The 19,821-nt window shown below is 36.8% G+C and overlaps 2 protein-coding genes across 2 annotated transcripts; both read left to right on the top strand.

Moving 5' to 3' along the window:
* Nucleotides 1-2,412: 2,412 nt before the first annotated feature.
* LOC114469762 (putative RNA-binding protein Luc7-like 1) lies at nt 2,413-10,644 on the top strand. Its single transcript, XM_028457564.1, has 10 exons — nt 2,413-2,925; nt 3,999-4,093; nt 5,242-5,340; nt 6,235-6,345; nt 6,495-6,638; nt 6,852-7,028; nt 8,233-8,393; nt 8,508-8,537; nt 8,738-8,893; nt 9,768-10,644. Exons 1-10 carry the CDS (start codon nt 2,865-2,867, stop codon nt 10,009-10,011), a joined length of 1,278 nt encoding a protein of 425 aa, XP_028313365.1. The 5' UTR covers nt 2,413-2,864; the 3' UTR covers nt 10,012-10,644.
* A 594-nt stretch (nt 10,645-11,238) lies between these two features.
* On the top strand, nt 11,239-19,596 carry pane1 (proliferation associated nuclear element). The gene is made up of 6 exons (XM_028458370.1): nt 11,239-11,500; nt 13,459-13,535; nt 14,971-15,069; nt 16,929-17,008; nt 17,110-17,201; nt 18,791-19,596. The coding sequence occupies exons 1-6, from the start codon at nt 11,444-11,446 to the stop codon at nt 18,938-18,940; spliced, it is 555 nt and encodes a 184-aa protein (XP_028314171.1). The 5' UTR covers nt 11,239-11,443; the 3' UTR covers nt 18,941-19,596.
* The last annotated feature ends 225 nt before the right edge of the window (nt 19,597-19,821 follow it).

Raw genomic sequence — 19,821 nt, forward strand, 5'->3', positions numbered from 1 at the left:
GACCCCTGCCTTAGCGGTACGCAATGGCACTACAGGGGGTACTTGAGAAAGAGAGAGTGAGAGGAAAATGAACAAATAAAGTACTGTGTCAGTCTAAATCAGGGGTCACCAACCTTTCTGAAACTGTGAGCTACTTCATAGGTACTGAATAATCCAAAAAGCTACCAGTTAGAAAAGCATTTCTTAAATGCTAAATGTTTACAGCTTCACTTTATTTAGACCAGGGGTCACCAACATGGTGCCCGCGGGCCCCAGGTAGCCCACATGAACCATGTGAGGGGCCCTCTGGAGCTCTAGTCACTATTGAGCTCCATCTAAAATCTGATTAACTTTCCAGGATTCAAACTCACAGATAAATACAGATGACAGATGTAGAACGTACTTAGTAGAGTTAAATACTTCTTCACGTGATAAAGAGTTAGTATCAAATTAACCATCTTTAAATGTTTATTTTCACTGAAACAGCGTGACCAATATTTTTAAATGCTGCAGATTTGCTGTATGGTTTGTGATATGTTATATATAATATATAGATTTCCGTAAAATATGACATAATTGTTTCATTTTACAAATGTTACATGTTATACGATCAGTTAAAAGTTGTTTGTTGTAGCTAGTAAAATAGTAAGATGATAATTTTCTATGAAATGTAATGAAAATGAAACAATTATATAAATTAAGCGAAATAAAGTGTTGCATGTTGAAACTTAAAGATTTCATACAGATTTCATAAGATTTCTCATTTTCTTACCCTCTAAATCAGTGTTTCCCAACTTTTTTTGGATTGTGACCCCATTGTGATATTGAGAATTAGATTTTGATCATGTTTGAGCTCAGATCATTTTTTCAACTGCATTTTAGTTGAACTACATTTATATTTCAAAAAGTGAAAATATAGAAAAACAGTTGTTTAAGATTGTGTGTTTTCATAAAAAAAAAAAAGAATAACTTCAAAATTTCAAAAATCCATTTGAATTTTTCTGAAATTTCAGGTAACCCTATTTAAACTAAAGACGACCCCACAGGGGTATTGACCCAAAGGTTGAAAAACACAGATTTAGTGGCTTCTGAATAGATTGATTTCTATTGTTTTCATTGACTAAATAGGGTTTCTTATTTACAAAATGGGATTCTTTAAAATGTGTGTTATCACTAGTTAATTCCATCATTATGCTCTGTAGTTGTTTTCAAACAGTTTTCTAAGCAAAATGTTGTAGTCGGACAAAGGGGGTGCTTGGATTCTGAAATAAGAAAAAGGGGGAACTAAAAATTAGTTTGAGAGCCACCTCAATAGAAGATAAAACCACGCGATATTAACTAGCAGCATGATATGGGATTTTTTCCTATATTTAACATCTCATTTGGACCATAACCGATGCCGACACCAATATTTTCCCCCCACACCTAATTGCAGCCAATTTTGGAATTAAAATACAGAATTATTCTACATACTATTCATAATGTTGGCCTACCTGCAAATGCAAATAAGACAAAACTAATATGTAAGATTTCATTTATTCAGCCAGCTTCTTTTGAGGAAATTAGATCTCCTAATATTTTCCTGCCTACCACCAGTAGCATCAAAGCGTCTAGTGATTGCTTTGATGTCTCCCTACAGTTCTCTCATGAGGAAAGCATCAAAGCGTTTACTGATTTTTTTCATGTGTCCTTATAAGTTATTTCTCATTAAAAAAGTTGTTTGAATAAATGAAACCCTAACCCTAAGACGCTATGTACTTGTACCTCGGTAACCGTACTAATTGAACCGGGGGTTGTCCGTACGCGAACCGTACAAATAGACACTTTCAATTTTACATTGGACAATGTCAGCAAAAACAAAAAAACAGAACATTGACGTGATTGCACTTTTTTAATGATTCATGAGTTTTTAATTATTATTTTTTCATTCCTCAAAGGGGGCGCAAAAGAGAAAGTTTGAGAGCTACTACTCTAGAGCAGCAATTCTCAACTGGTGGGTCGGGACCCAAAAGTGGGTCGCGGACCTGTACTGGGTGGGTCACGGACAGCTGGTCAAAAATACATACTTAATGTCTCTCATGTTGGACTTGTCTTTTATTTTGAAAGAAACTTTTATTTTGACGTGAATGTTGCGCAGGAAAATATATAGATTTATGTTTATGTTTTTGAAATACTAAATATTGGTTGGTTGAATTCTAAAAAAAAGTGGGTCGCGATTTAATGAACATGGCAAAATGTGGGTCCCAGGGTGAGATCAGTTGAGAACCCCTACTCTAGAGGAACTAGGAAACGTAATTTAAATTGAAATATAATTTTAAAAAGTTTCCACGCAGTGTTATGCTCATGTACAATCTTGGGTACGCGAACCGTGGTTGAGAAACACACAGACAGAGAACCCTGCTTTGTCTAGTGCGGTGCACACGCGTGCATAGCGGGAGCGCGCACGTAGGCGAACCGAGAAGACGGAAGAGAAGGCGTGAAAGGCGAAACTTGATAAGTTTGTACCTTGTTGGTTAGAAATGCGTTCAGGTACATTGTAGCGGCAGAAGCTGTGACAGATTGTGTTTCTGTCTCAGTTTACCAAAGAGAACCTGCCTATGTTTAGTCGCCATTGTGGTAAAGCGGCAGGAATCCAGCACGATTCAAACTCGCGGTGCACTTGCTTCGCCCGCCCGAGGCCACACGGTCACGCTGTGCCACTGAACCTGGTTTAAGCGCAGAAAGGCCCGCTAACTTCACCCACGAACAGCGTTCCGTATCTGCGGGGGGCACCGGGGCGTACCCGCCGGTGTGAATAAGGTTTTTGGTGAGGTTGTTGGAGGGAACCTGAGCCTGAGGAGGAGGAAGAAGAAGAAGTGACACACGGCGGTTAGCTGCACAGCAACATGTCGGCCCAGGCCCAGATGAGAGCGATGCTGGACCAGCTTATGGGCACCAGCAGGGACGGTAAGCCTGGGTAGTGTGACTCTGTCTCTCTTTGTGTGTGTGTCTCTCTTTGACCGCTGACGTAATGAGCTGGGTTTGATATTTATGCTAACATTAGCCGCAAAGCTAACCTGGCACTGAGTGAGGCGTGCTTCAATATCAAGCTAGCTGGCATGAGGATACATTAGCTAGCCGGGCTAACTTATTGTGTTTGGGATATTTTGACACAAAACACACCTGTTACATTGAACACAACGTTATTTTGGGCCATTGTGCTTTTATTTTTGCCACCGTGTATATTAGTAGCTCGTATTTATTATTTAGCAGAGGAGCTAACTTCGTGCTAATCTGGCAGCACATGTACACATACTACAACATGTTGGTGGAAGTATCATCATCTATTGTGGGCTAAATAATATTACGTGTCAGTAACAATCTTGTTAATAAATAAAAAAAATCATAACACGTGAAATCTAAAGCCAACCATGCTATTATCCCCCAATGTGTTAGATTATAATTTGTATTAAAGGTATATTTACTTCCAGCTGTTTCAAACTTTTACTGCAACACTCTAACTTTTTTAAACTGTGTTTCCAGCAAGACTCTTCAGTACACATTTCTAAATAATGGTCATAGTCAATATTCAGGGGAAAAAGCCCCACTTCTTACTTTGTTGAGTTTGTTCTAATAAGTGTTATTAAGAACTATTTGTGGTAAATGGAGACAGCTAGAGGAGACTTTAGGTATGCATGTACACAACTTAAACCTTTTTATTTGAATAATCATAAAGGAGCAAATGCACGTTTTACAATCTTTATGCTTTTTGATCATATTTCATTAATGATTTCACCTTTTAAATAGATATTATTTAAATTAAGGCCTAATAAGCTCCTAAATTAACATAACCACAGTGCTCAATAGGTGTGTCATTTATTGCACATTGTTTATCAATTACACACCTATTACTGTGATGTCCTTTATAAACCAACAATGGGTATATTGATCAACCAGCAATATATTTCTAAGTGATGCTATTTTAAAAAGCTCTGTTTTTAATAATGTTGCTAATGTTTTTATTTTTCTATTACTTTAAGGGGACACCATGCGACAGAGAATCAAATTCACAGATGAACGAGTCTGTAAAAGTCACCTTTTGGATTCTTGTCCTCATGACATTTTGTCAGGCACTGTGAGTATCTCTGTTCCCTCTTTTAAGATCACACATGTTCCTTTTTTATTGTTTTTTTTTTCTGCTTTTCACAAATACACACTATCCCCACAGATGTCCTTGTGTTCACTGATTAGTTATTCAAATATAAAGCCCCTGGAATTAGTAAAAGGCATGGGGTATTTTTAAAGGTCTGTGGGATGTTTCTGCCCACTGATGATGAGTCACTTCAGCTGTCGACAGCAAATTATTAGTAGTATTCTTGTTTATAAGTTCAGTAAATAATCCTTGGTAACTATTAGTGGTGCAACGGATCAAAAAACTCACGGTTTTGAGTCACGGATTGGATCATTTTTTGGATCAGCAGAAGAAAAAAAAGAAAAAGACCGGACAAATAAATTTGCTCTCCATTTATTTTGTAGAACACTTAGTGCAACATTTTTCTACTCATTAAATACAAACAACATTTACTTGAGGTGTCTATCCAATGCTTAAATAACATTTTGATTTATATAAAAACAATTTAAAGTGCAATATAAGGCAGTATACCTTCATCCTTTAAACAGGTACGTGTATGGAAAAAGAAAACAAAAATTAAGGCATGACACATTTTTTTAAACATGGATTGAATTAAAACTAGCCTATGCCCACATCATCAAAAAAGAATGAAAGAAGGAAAAGAAAGCACATCTTACTATAGTCAACGATGGCCATCTGGACTAGAGCCGATATTTATTTAATAAGAGCCTTAAAAGACTTGGATGGACGGAGGCATAAACATGACGACATTCACACAGACTTATTGCGCATACATGCACACAGAGCTCTTCCTTTCCATCTCTACAAAAAAAGAGTTGACTCAAATTTAATTGTTGCAGCGCTAATCAGAATGCCTATGGGCAAGACTCTGAACTCTATAACGTCCCCCAGTCACAGATTAGCTCCTTTAATAGCTGCTGTGTTGAGTGTATTACTGTTGCTGAAAAGTGTAAAACACTTTGGACTGACTCAACTGCTCACAAAACACTTCGTTAATTACTTTTTTCTTAAATTTGTTCTGCCAAAGGTCTAAATTTCAAAGTGAAAATGCAGAATGATATGGTAACATACCTTGTGTATGATTTTCCATAAATTGAAATGTCATTGTTACCCTTTAATTTTCATTGCAGAGGATGGACCTGGGAGATTGCATCAAAGTCCACGACTTGGCTCTCAGGGCTGATTTTGAGATCGCATCAAAGGAACAAGAATACTTCTTTGAACTTGATGTGAGTTGCACACACACATGTGAATGCATTATAATTTACACCTTTGATTCTTGTGGTATTTGCATTCCTATAATGATTTGCTATTGAAGCTATTTAGAAGTAACTCATTGTTTTTAAAAACATCAAGGGTTTGCTGAGCTGGAAAAAGATGACAAAGCAGCTTCCCATTGAACTGCATTACAACACAACGCACAAGTGAATGTTATGCAGTATTTCTCCTGCTTTGGTCATACAAAGGCAGCAGTTTATTTCTGTTTCTGTCTATTCACAATAATTACAATATTATATTTGTTATTAATGTTATATTTTGAGTTTTACTGTTGCTTTTCACACATTTCCGGTCTGCCCTTGAGCATCTTATTCAGCTTGCGACTTTGTCGTGAAGCGTCTGTGGAGTATCTGTGTTGCCAGATTAGAAGGAATCAAGCAGCTGCGGGGCGCTCTGCCTTATTACGAAGGAGACAGGAGTCGGTATTCTTCTTCTAGGTCATATTGCTGAGGCTGAATGAATCATTCAAGTGAAATCTCTATCTGCAACTGATGCTGAGATTCATCTGCACATTAAGGGGAACCATTTTCAAAGTTAACTTCTCTAGAAATGAAACTTTTGTGAGCTTCAGATGCATTTTGAACAAACTGCATATCATTTGGCTCTTTTATTACAGGATATCAGCAGGATGTTTGTAATGGAATAAGACGGTGTTTAAAGGGTATAAGATGTCAACTTTATTCACATGCTCTATATTGACTGCAGGTTTATTGAGTAAGTCTGTAACAGCCACACTTAAGAGCTGTTTTATGGTTTGCACTTGTATACTACTTTAGTTAGTTAAAGTTACATCTAGTAAAGAAATGAGACCTACTTAAAATGTGATACATTTTTTTTTCTGATAGGCTGCTGAACACCTTCAGTCTTTCATTGCTGACTGTGATCGCAGAACCGAGCTGGCCAAGAAGAGACTAGCTGAGACACAGGATGAGATCAGCGCTGAAGTGGATGCAAAGGTGAAAGTCGCTGTTTTAAACCAGAATCAGTTTTCATGAATGCTTTTAAACTCCATAGCACTTCATGGAATGGGGAAATTCAAAAATGTTCCCTATTCTTTTATGTCCATAATCTAATTTCTATGTCCTTGTGTTCTCTGGTATGAAAGGCTGAACGTGTGCATGAGCTGAACGAAGAGATTGGGAAGCTGCTGGCCCGGGCTGAGCAGTTGGGAAGCGAGGGAAACGTAGACGAAGCTCAGCAGTTACTGGAGATGGTGGAGAAAACACGCATCTTAAAGAAAGAAGCAGAGGTAGGGTCTAACCAGCTGCTGAGAAGTACTGCACTGAATATTGTTGTATATTGTGTGATGAACAATTAAGATCTCTTCTGATGGGGTTAATAAATTGATGCACAGTCATCTTTTTTTTTTTTTTTGCCAGTATACTTTGTTTATTCATCAAATCAACCAATTTGAACGTGTACTCTTGTTCACTGTACCTCAAACCTTTCATCATTCTTACAGGACGTGTACAGGAACTCGATGCCTGCCTCCAGCTTTCAGCAACAAAAACTGCGAGTGTGTGAAGTCTGCTCTGCTTATTTGGGTCTCCATGACAATGATCGACGTCTCGCTGACCACTTTGGGGGCAAACTGCATATTGGTTTCATTGAGATCCGCGAGAAACTTGAAAAGCTCAGGGTAAGGAAGCTCCGACTTTTTGATACTGCACAGGCACATTTTTTTATGGTATTTTGTTTTTCTTTAATTTAAAACTATTTCATGGCTTTAGTATCAGCTGCAGTGTTGAGTCAATGTTGTTTAGTTTAACATATTAATGGAAAAAAATGAGCGATCTCTACAAACTTTTCAGCTACAGGTTTATAATACAATTTTTTTCAAGTCAGTCATCAGGACTCGGTTTGGCTGCAATCAATGGCCCTTCTGCCCAATACACTCACAAGTAACATTTAGATTTTTTGGGTCACACTCCTGATCAAAATTTTAAGACCAGTTGAAAAAAATACCAAGATTATGCATTTTGCAAATATTTGTACTTCATTTTTTCTCCTGTATTCTCAAGGCTAAAGCTTAAAAACAAAATGTGTTGACTTTAAACGTGGTAGCATTGTTGAGCTGTAGAAGTAACGCATTATTGCTGCTGAGGCTGGACATAGTAATTTATGACAGTTGGGCAACAAAAAAATAAAGTGGTACACCCTAAAATAACTTAACTCTTGCTGAGCTGGAGGCCCTGATTGTCCGTTAATAAACAGGATGATCTTCAACCTAAGGCATTAGATGACATCTGGGAGGATAGGGTTCAGAAAATGACTTCTTCCAGGAGAATAACGTCAATCTTCAGGACCCTCCTGCATCCCTGATCTAAGTCCCATTGCATTTGGGGATTGTTGATGAGAAAGGAAGCTCGTAAAATTAACATCAGTTCAATACAGTAGAAGCTCTTTGTGAAACCATCATCAGCAATTGGAGCAGCATTCCCATGAGCCTCCTGTAAGCACTCGCATCAAGCAGCCCAAACATTTTTATTTGAATTGATCTACAAGAATGCTGGAGCTTCTACTTACTGTGTCCTTTTATTTCTCTTTTAAGAGGAGACTTCGTTTTTTTTTTTGTTCTTTTAGTTATGATCAGAAACTTTTGATCAGCTGATCAGCCTATTTCATTTTGTTTTCAATAAATTCCATACTCAATGTTTTGGAAACGTTTTGTCTCCCCAACCCATTTCTTCTTATGGCATTTTGACGCTTTTCTTGAAACTTTACAATATATAAAAGTGTATATAATGTGTGTCCCCTAAACTTTTCAGAAAATAATAATAGAAAAGGGAGATATTACTGTGTGAGCTGCACTAATTGAAGTTCTATTTGTATTCTGAATGTAGAAAGCTGTTGTAGAGAAACAAGAAAAAATGCGAACAAAACGACGAGAAGAACGTGAAAAAGATGATGAGAGAGAGCGACAGTGGGAGGTGGACCGAGAACGGGAAAGGGAGCGAGAACGTGAGAGAGAATGGGAGAGAGAGCGAGAGCGGGAACGAAGGAGGTAAACGAGGCACATTTTTATTGTTTTCTAACAAAGAAAAAAACATTTCTAGTTTTTTACCAACTGCGGTGGCTTATATTTATATATATATATTTATATGTGTTTCTGTTTAAGGTCAAGATCGAGAAGTGGAGACCGATACAGGTATGTCTACTTCATACAAACCTAATAAAATACACTTTATATGTTTATGTATGTGAGGTGTTTATATAATATTGATGGCAGTTATTTTTAATGTATACAATATATTCCTTTTAGGTTCTGGATTTATATGTGAGTTTAAAGGAATTAAGCATTGACAAACATCATAATGAACTTTTGTCCTCCTAAACCTCTTCTTTCAGAGATGGCGGTAGTTCGTCTTCACATCGTTCACGACGCCATCGCTCCTCTCGTTCCAGAGAAGAAGGAGGCGAACGGGAGCGCGACAGAGACAGAAAGCACAGACATAAGGACGGACATCGCTCACGCTCACACTCTCACCGACACAAAAGGAAGAGGTCTGCGTTTTATTCACTACAGGAGTTTTACACACGATTGTAGACATACTCTACTCATAGCAACTCTATCACATTTTTTAAACAGATGTTTGTTGCTGATTTAGGATGATTTAATAAAATTTATTTGCAAACTCTTAACTTCCTAACTTTTGTCAGATGAATACAATTAAATTTATCGTGAACATTTGCTGCTTTTAACTAGAGGTCGACCGATATACAGTATATCGAGCCGATATTTGGACTTTTTAAAATATCGGCCATCGGTAGATTTTTTTTCATTTATTTTTGTTTTTTATTTAGCACTGTAGAGTAGCCATTAAATGAAAAAAGAAAGAACATAAACATCCATTCGGAGATAGGAATATACAATAAAAAAAAAAGGAATAATAATAGCATGTTCATGGGAGAGGTAGAATATATGTTCTATATTCAATAGGCTTACAAATAAAAAGCCGATATAATAGGATAAAAATATAATAATGGTGCTTGATCAATTATCCTAGTATATCTTTAATAGGATAAGGGTTTTTGTTTTATTTGGTTGTGTATGGGTATATTTAAAGTTCAATAAATGTTAATATATGTATTTAATTTCTAATATATACATTTATATCATAAGTGTTTCAATTGTCTTTCATAATCACAGTATATCGGCTTCCAAAATAAGCTTTAGATATTGGATGAATTTTTTTTTTTTAATCGGTATTGGCATCGGCCTTTGAAAATCCCATATCGGTCGACCTCTACTTTTAACCATGGTGGTCTGAAATTGTATAAGTATGAACACTCACTCTTGGCCGTTAATCCTCCTGAGCAAAGTGAAACATTCTAAAACAGATTTGTTTTGTAATCTGCAATGTTTTTTTTCCTTCAGATCCTCTAGAGATCGATCATCTCACACCCGCGACAGGGAGCACTCGCCCTCCCAGGAGAGATGGGCAGGAGGTGCAGCAGAGGAACTTCGTAACAACAGGGCTGAGAGTGGCGAGTGGGAGGACAAGGAGAAGTCCACGTCCCCCGACATGTCCAGAGTCCAGGTCCTGGAGCAATGCAAATCTCAGTCGTTGGAGCGGGACCAGCGCTCCAGCTCTGAGGAGCGAGAGTCTGGGGAGATATGAACAAGAAGAACCTCCAAAGTCTCTGATTTTGATGTATTTGGTTTAGAGAATGAGCATGGAGATGTAAGAGTGTGTGTATGTGTGAGGTTTTTCTTTTTGAAGCAGGATGTGTACATTCAACGGGGCGAGCGGTGTGAAGGTGAAGAGCTACAGCGGTGATGGTCAAAATCATGCATACAAACTTTTGTGCAATTATGCGATTCTACAACTTACTGAGAGCAGCATGGTCTCGTTTTTTAAATGACATTTATTTCCCCTTCATGTGCAGTTTTTCATTACAATGAGTGAATGATGCCAGAGCAACACAACATGGACTCTGCTTTTATATTGTTTTCTGAGCATGGATATTTTTATCCTTTATCTCTTCAGTCCAAAGAGGGATGTACTCTTGTTTTTTATTATTTACACCGGTTATCAGTGTGGAACAACTTGCTTTAAAAATCGTACTAGCTGTCAATGACTGGATTCATCTCAAAATCTGATTACAAATGTGTTGCAGTTAAATTTGCGATAAAGATCCTGATACTGGTGATTAAGTTTTGCCGGCTGCTGCTCCAGCAGGAAGACGTATATGGTGGGAAGTTTGTCGCTGTGCTGTCTTTAAATGAATAAAATGTTCTGCTTCCATTTAAAGTGTTCATTTTCTATTTCTAAAATGTATATCAAATGATCAGAAAAATATTTTCATGCACCAACACAGTTCATTACATACATGCAGCTGTTTGTCTCTGGTCTCATACTACAGTGTTCAAATTGTATTTAATTCTTGTAATATCTCATGGTGCAGGTATTTTGATTTCTATGCATCAGTTGTAGTCTTGCTGGAAGGATCTTTTACTCAGACTGACTGTGCTGTTTAATCAGTTCCAGGACTTGGGAAGTAGTGGGTTAAGTCCTGATTCAGATGGATTGTCAGTAAGAAAATGGCCCATTTCAACTTGTTTTCTACGCTTCAGCCTAAGTTTCTTGACAAATCTCTTGCGTTGAACAACATTTTGGTTAACTGAAGATTGTGGAAAAAAGCAAATTGAACATTAGTTTGTTCTCTTACAAGTTACTCACCCAAAAGCTGCAGACGACATAGAAATGACAACTGGTTTTGCCAATACTCACTTTATTGGAGGTCCATTTTTAACTGTAGCATCAACAATGTATTGCCTGATGTTTTAAGTTGAGCTTAAAAACTATTTCCTAGAAAAAGAGACGTGTTTTCATAAAAAAAATAATGAATTAAATATATATATATATATTAAACTGCAGTTTTTTGCAGTAGTTCTGCTCACCTCTAGATGGTAGTAAAGAGCATTGCAAAAAGGCATGGGAGACGGATGGACGTGATGACGTCAGACGCACAGAGGAAGTCAAAGAAGCGCGGGATTTCAGAGGGTGGTCGTCTGTCTGTTTATGAAACATTTTTAAACGTATTTAAAGGATGTCGTTGCTGAAGCCGTTCAGTAAACTACCTAACATAAACACTGCGAGCATTCTGGTGAGTCTGGAAGTTTTAATGTTCCAATGTGAAGTTATCAATGGAGCGTCAACATTCACTAAGGAGACACTTTACACTAGCAAATACAATGAAATCCTCTAAGCTACAACCTCTACTGAATGATATTCAACTTCTGCTATGTCTCAATGTTGTCCAATGCCTGCAGCATACATAAATGACAAATTTACGTTATACTTGTCGCTTTAGCGTTAAAAACCCGTGTGAAAATCTTATTTAATAGAGATGCTCGATATTAGCTTTTTGTCGATATCCTGAAATTGTCCAACCCCTTCATTTCCGATATTAACCGATACTGATGTATACATTGACCCCCCCTGCCTACAACCTAATTTTAGTTCATATTTTATATGTTGCCATGGAATTAAAGCCTAAATCATGCCTCTGTGTCTCTATGACACCGTAGCTACAGAGAGATACTAACATATGTGACTTGTGATCATTGATGGTGTGCACTGCGGTGAACAAATCCTGCTGCTTTTTAGATGTTTTCTTCTATTTCTCACAGAATAAGTGTTTTTTCGCTTCAAAAGAATGAATATGTATGTATGGCAGAGCTGGGCAAATGTTATGACAGTGTGGCCAATAAAGATGTGATAATATGATCTGAGGGCCACATTATCAACATTTATGTCAGCATTTGAAATAATGACCAATCTGAGCATTAAGGAAATAACATGTTTTATTGGTGTTATTTTGTGTATTCTTCACTCATTTTGTGCATTTTAGTTGTTTTGCTGAGTATATTAGTTGGTATTTTCAGCAGCTCGGGTCTTAACCAGAACAAAGAGGTCAGAGCACATTACTCCAGTTTTAAAGTCATTACACTGGCTCCCAGTCAGCCTCAGAATAGACTTCAAAGTTCTGCTGCTGGTGTATAAATCTGTGAATGGGTTTGGTCCAGAATACATCAGTGAGATGTTAGTCAGGTATGAACCCAGCAGGTCTCTCAGATCTATGGACACAGGTCAGATAGTGGAGCCCAGAGCTCACAGTAAACATGGTGATGCTGCTTTTAGTTGTTATGCTGCAAAGAAGTGGAACAAACTGCCAGCAGAGCTGAAGTCAGCATCTAATGTGAACATTTTTAAATCAAAGTTAAAGCCACTTTTTTTCTCTGCTGCGTATGATTGAGAGAGATTTTTGGTCATGTTGTTGATGTAATGTGTTTGTTGATGATTTTAATTGATTTTACTAATGATTTTTAATTGATTTTACTGATGATTTTAAATGTTCTTATTGATTTTAAACAATTGAATGTTTTATCATGTAAAGCACATTGAGTTGCCTTGTGTATGAAATGCGCTATACAAATAAATTTGCCTTGCCTATTTTGGGGTTTTTAAGTTATTTTTGTGTTGTTTTGAGTGATTTTGGAAATTACTTTTGTGTAATTTTCTCCCATTTTGTGTTATTTTGTTGTTGTTTTGTGTACATTTCTCTGTTTCTATTTTTGGATCATTTTGTGTGTGTTTTTTTTGACAATGTGTAAATATATTGTCATTTTATGTATTTGGCGACATTTTTGTGCATGTTTGCTGTCATTTCGTGTGGTTTTGTTGTTGTTTTGTCAAATTAATTTTGTATAATTTTTTGGGTTTTTTTTGTTGTGGTTTTGTGTGTTCACTTTGGGGTCCATACTAAAATAAACTAAAGCAAGGGCCGCATGTGGCCCCCGGGCCACCAGTTGCCCATGTCCTAATGTATGGGATCAATTTAATAATACTAGTTCCTGTAGGGATGGACATTTCAAATACACAAGAATAATTCAATTGGTGCAAAGTCATTTCCAGCTGCTGTAGCTACATTTACATTTCATAGAAGAAATGCAACAGTCAATGACTCTGTTGTCCTTTGCTTTTCATGAATAGTTTCTTTACGGCTGTGTGGGTCGATAAAGCCTGATCACTGGGGTTTGTGCTGACTTGTGTCTCCTGCAGCTGGTGGAGAGCGAGGAGCATCTTCAGCAGAGCTTAGCTGATGTGCTGGTGGAGGAGAGCAGCATCACTGTGAATGTGTGAGTCTGCTGATTTCAGCTTTGTGGTCATTAAATGCCTGACTGCAAAAACCATCTGCTCATTTAATGTAATTCAGCACATTTAACACCTGATTTAACATCATTAAAATATGGTTGCATGAGAGAAGGAGTTTGATGTTCTTATGCTTCCCAGTTCTGAGCAACATGGGGAATTGACTGCTTTGTGTCCTCCGTGTGTCTAAATGCTAACACACTGCTAATGCTCAGGCTGGTGTTTATATTTAGTAGCAATTGTTTATTTTAAATTGATAAATAAGTTGATAATTTAATTTAATGTGATTTGATTAATGAAATGATTTGTTTATATAGAAAAAACATTTAAAATGTTAAGATTACATTTCTTACACAGGACACGTTTACATGGGAGCTTTAATTCCAATCCTCTTTAAACTGACCTTGTAAACACCTAATTCTGAATGCAAATGTTATTCCGCGTTAAACTTAAATCCAAATTAGGTGGCTGGTTTATTCTGATTTTAATTTCGAATTAAATAATTCCCCCATCTTGTTAATGTTTAATTTTGCTTTAGGTTCAGAGTGTGAAGTGGAATAATGGGGCCTTGGCAAAACAACTACCTGGGGGTATATTTCACGAAATTTAAATAAAGGATTTAGCTAGGCTAATCCTGATATCCTGGATAAACTCATCCTGGATGTAACTGGAAAAGCCGTTTTATTGAAAAAACACAACCTGGTCAGCATGTCCAGGTTTCAGCGCATTTCTTTGTGCAGTTACAATGTCTCCTGTAGTGGAAAAGACTTTCCTGGTTAAATAAAGATATAGATTATTATTATTATAAATTTTAAAAATGTAAAAAAATTGATTAAGATGCATTTTGAATCGATCCGAGAATCGCGCGACGTAATATCGCAATTTATCGCCGAATCAATTTTTTTCAACACCCCTACTAATTATAATATATTGATAATTTCTGATTTCTGAGAGAAGCAGATGTGTATAAAAAAGTGAATAAAGTACTGAATTTAATTCCTTATCAGCAAAATGGGTTTTTGCCCTGCGTGCAAATTAATTTCATGTTTATAGTCTGAGTTCCAAGAAACTATTCATCAAAACACTCAAAGATCTAATAAATAATATATTATTTTTTAAGTGACTTATTGCACCGTCTTTTATCTTTGATTGCTGACAAATAAAACACACGACACAGTAACTACTCTAGTTTTTCAAGACTTCTCTGTGTCACACCTTTTGTTTTTTCAGTTCTTTCAAAATGTCTTTGCTTCAGTCAGGCAAACTGTTCAAAAAAATTATAATAATAAAATAAATAGATATACGTAGTTGTTAAAAACATCAGTGGATTAGAGAAGTCAGAGTCCTGCTGCTGCTTTTCTCCAGGTTTATTTGTTCCCTTTATTTTAGCTGCTGATTCACACTTACATTGTGTTTTTGCAGTCGACTGGCCAAGAGTCTCCCTCTGCCCAAGGAGAATGACAAAGACCGTCCCAGGATAGACCTCGTGGTGTTTATCATCAACTTGTCTTCAGAGCAGAGGTAACCCTCAAATAATGTCACATAGAATCTGCTCATGTGATGTCCACCAAGACACTTTAAACTGGCCTTTTCTGTAAAAAAAACACAAAAAGTGACCTTTTGCTTGTTGGTTTGTCTTCTATCTAATATTTTAAATCCAGATTAATGCTGAAGAGCTTTTCCAAGGGAACAATGAGCAAAAAGCAGAGCCTCGAGCTCCATTTGATGAGTTGATTGGCAGCGTTATGTCTGAACGCCTTCAATGAACCATCGTTAATGAACTCTTTCATATTTTGGTTGAACTTATTTCTGCCTGATGAACTTGAGCCTTCCAGACGAGAACCCAGCTAAAACACATGGTAAACGGGTTTTAATTATGTAGGGGAAACACCCAATCTGGCAACCCCAGCCACTACAGAGTCACACTGCTTGAGGCAGCACTACCTCAGATTCTGTCCCCATTATTAAAACATCCTCTCAGTACGGTCACTTAAAAGAACGTCAGTGATGATCCAAGCTGGAAAATTATGGGAACATTTTTTTTGTGTGTGTGTGTGTAAACGTTGCCCAATGCCTGCAGGTTTGAAGACGACACACAGTAGTAGCTGCAGCTTTAACCCCTTCTTTATATTCTCAAAAACAGGAGGACAAACTTACCTTGGAATAGATTTTTTTTTAATGAGAAATTATTAAAACCAAAACAGGATGATTCTCCTAAAGGTGCCGTCTTTTCCAAACCTGGCAACTATTCACGTCGAATTCCATTTCAGTTCATACCAGCCAGGTGCTTTAGTTCAATGTGGGGAAATGACTGGATTCTGAGGTGAATAGCTCACAGTATTTAGGTAAAAAAATAGAAGAACCACTATGAAGTAGTTCATTTTTGGAACTGATAACTTTCAAAATTTTTGAATTTTGAACTTAACTAGTTCATTTTAAAATGGCAGCGGCTATCCGTATGATTGCCGTATCAATATACCGATATTCTATCCATACGCAGTGCTCCTGTTTGGCCAGTTTACGTCATGTGATAGGTCAGTCATTGGTCAGTTTAGGTCGCGTGACTAAGACCTAACCCAAAAAATTGTTGCGATATTGGGTTATAAACTAATCCTAACCAGAACCCTAAATGCTACGTACGTGTACTTCAGTAAACATACCAACAGCACCAGGGGCTGTTCGTACGGCAATCATATAAATAGACAGTTTTTTTTTTTTAATTTGTGAGGTGAACTTTGAACTATTTCATGTAGAAAATGAACTTTCCCAACACGGCTGATAAACACGGACAAACATCCTTTGTCTCGTTTCAGAAACATATGAATGAAATCCAGATAAATTTGTATCGAAATAAGTCGTCTCATGTCTGTGCACTTGGTTTATCATAGTCAGACTCAAACAAGCTGTTTGTGCTGTTCATGATGACTAATACAATTAGAGCCGAGGTATCCCCATCTGATATTGATATCGGATATTGGTCCGATATCAGCCAGAAAACGAATATCGGATTTTATCGGACCGCATCTAAAATCACCGATATAAGCGCTCCGATAAAATTTTCCGCTCCAGCACTTCTATCCATAGGTGATTCAAGTTCAAACTCCAACAAAGTAACCTATTATTTTTCTCTGATTGAGTAATATCACTTGATCAAGCCTTTTCTAACATTCCACACTACAAAATAAGTAATAAAATGTACGATTCGTGCTGATATCGTATCGGTATCGGCCAATACCAATAATGAAAGGCTGCAATATCGGTGTCATATCGGAAGTGAAAAAGTTGTATTGGGACATGCCTAAATAATAAATGAATTCTACTTTAGATCTGTAGGTGGGAAAGTGCGTTGTTTTTCTAAAGTGTCTTTTCTCTCATCACAGTTTCATTTCAGCTGAAGCTTCACTTAAATACTTGGACCCAGGATACTTTCTTGGAAAAGTCTGCTTCATGGTCACTAGTGGTAGGACTGATTTAAGTAGTCATGTCGTCTAGTGTTTGTTAAAGCTTTGTTCCTGTCCCTGTCGGAGCAGCTGACCTTTACAGTGGTTGTGTTTCTTGTAGCTCGCAGTGCAGCTGTTCCCACTGAGCGGATGGATGCTGTCAGAAAGCTAGCTGCGTCGCTACACAGCCCTCTGCTGTTTGCTGAACACCAGGTTTGTATTCATTATCATTTATGAAGGTTATGACTGAGGGCAAAGAAATGCTTCCAAAACACATGCTTTAAGGCAGGGTTTTTCAACCACTTGTGTGCCATGAGAGATCGTCAGGTGTGTCGTGGGAAATTATTCAATTTCACATAATTGCTTTAAAAACCTTTTAAAAAACAATCACTCTTTAACGTTTAACAACACAGAACAAAATTAAATTATAAAAAATATATTTTTTGATTTATGTATTTATTTATTATAAATGCATTTACTGCTAATAATATTAGGGGTGTCCCGATCCGATATTGGTATCGGATATTGGCCCGATATCAGCCAGAAAACAAATATCGGATTTTATTGGACTTCATCTAAAATCTCCGATATAAGCTCTCCGATAAGTTTTTGTTGTTTTTGTCCCCGCCCTCATTTGTTCCCACCATATACTGACAGTAAATATTAATTAATTGTTGACTATTGTTCTCTGTTTGAGTAACATCACTTGATCAAGTCTTTTCTAACATTCCACTCTACAAAATAATTAATAAAAGTATGTATGATTCCTGCTGATATTGTATCGGATCGATATCGACCAATACTCAAGGCCGCAATATCGGTATTATATCGGAAGTGAAAAAGTTGTATCGGGACATCCCTCAATAATTTATTTATACATGTAATATACATAATAGAAAACCAAACAATATCTAACAGAGTATATTAATCATATTTTATGTTTTATTTTATATTTGTATTCAATTCAGTTGGATTTGATTGACTGTGACTCCATATTGTTAAAATAAGTGTAAAAATTATTTTTTTGTTCATTTGGTTCCAATTAAAAAACATGCAGATTGTTAATTGCACTTTTTATTAGAAAGAATAATCTGAATTTAAATGTATTGATTATTTAAAAGAAACAACGCACATTGATAAACAGACTGTAAATGAGTCAGATTTAGCCAAAAGAGGCTAGTTTTCATCTGGTGTCCCTGGCCACATTTTAAAAGGCAACCTAGAATATAAAAGGTATTAAATACGGAGAGAATACATGATGACAAAAGAGAACAAGTATGAAAAATTACAATAATTATTGATAAAACAAAGCATCACGCCAGGACTAAAACTCTCAGAATTTCAAAATAGTTAATCCACAAGAGAAACAATGTACAAAATTAAAAATAAAACTTTTTTCATTGTGTTTATTTGATTCCTAGTCAAGACACTCTGATAAGAATGACTTTATATTGTTAATATAGGCTACAAAGTTACTTTTTTTTGACATTTTTGGTAGGTGGTGTGCCTTGGGATTTTTTCAATGAAAAGATGTACCTTGGCTCAAAAAAACACTGCTTTAAAAGAACAGACAAAGAACAAAGACAGTTTTTATAGGGGATGACAACTCAAGAGCTGATAGCGTGAATGTTGTTGAAGGGAGATCATCACAGGATCAGATAGCAGCTGTTTTTCAATTAATATGTTTTGACCTGGTGCTAAAGTCAACATAGTGCTGTACCCATGTGTAGATCATCCCAAACAGTCTGTTCCTTCTCCGACGTGGAATTCTGCGTAATTCCCGCCTCACTTCTCTCCTGCAGACGTCTGAGGGCGTGGCGGCCGCAGCAGAGAGGCTGCTGGGCATCCTGAAGGTGTCGGCTGGCGTCGTCCCTATGACGACGGCTCTGTATCTGTCCAACCTGACCAGATGCACTCTGCCTACAGATATAGAACAACCTAGTTTTGATTAGATTTCTTAGCTATCACTTGTTTGCAGAGGATTACTATTTATTAGTCATTTGCTTGCTGTCACTTTTTTGCTCTTATCGCTACATGAGAAGACTTCACCAATATGCACAGTTGTGGGAATTTAAATATACAGTACGTGACTCTGCACAGCTGAGCAACTTGTTGAACGTCAGGGTTCGATTCAGGCTCAATAAGTCATGACTACATCAACCTAATAACACCAGGCAAAGATTAAACTTACATTTAACTTTAAGAATCAGTGTCTTATTAGTGTATTCCAGATGACAAATCAATTAAACATTTTGTTATTTATTTGGCACACTGTTTTAGATATAACATTTATTCTGCTATTAATTACTGCCAGTTGAAACGTTGATTGTTTATGTCTGATCCTCAGGATGGATTAAACCAAAACGCCTACCACAGTATTAAATTGTTGTTGTTATTAAAAATAGTCCTATTGATGCATGTCAATGTTAGCAGCTCTTTGGAGTGAATTGTCTTTCTGCTGAGTCAGAAAGTGAGTGGAAATATCGGTGCCTGTTGTCACGTCTGCACAAATGCAGCGATGCACACTATTATTTTCTGGCACCACAGCGTTATCCTAGTTTAGCTTAATGCTAGTGACTCTGTTTAATTTTACTCAAGTTCACTTTATTCTGGTCATTAGGTGATTTATTCACGTTTGATAGTTTTTTGTTTTTTTTTTCGCATTCAATTTTTTTTGTCTATGTAACAGAAATTTTTTTTTTTCCTAGTTTACTCTTCTGTTTTGATATTGTTAACCGCAATCTAATAACAGAACTGATTCTTTGCTTAATGTTATTTGGTTGATGTCGTCGTAACTTTGACAACATTTAGGATTCAAAAGAAAGTTGCTCAG

The sequence above is a fragment of the Gouania willdenowi genome, chromosome 1 (assembly GCF_900634775.1).
Source record: "Gouania willdenowi chromosome 1, fGouWil2.1, whole genome shotgun sequence".
Lineage (NCBI taxonomy): Eukaryota > Metazoa > Chordata > Actinopteri > Blenniiformes > Gobiesocidae > Gouania > Gouania willdenowi.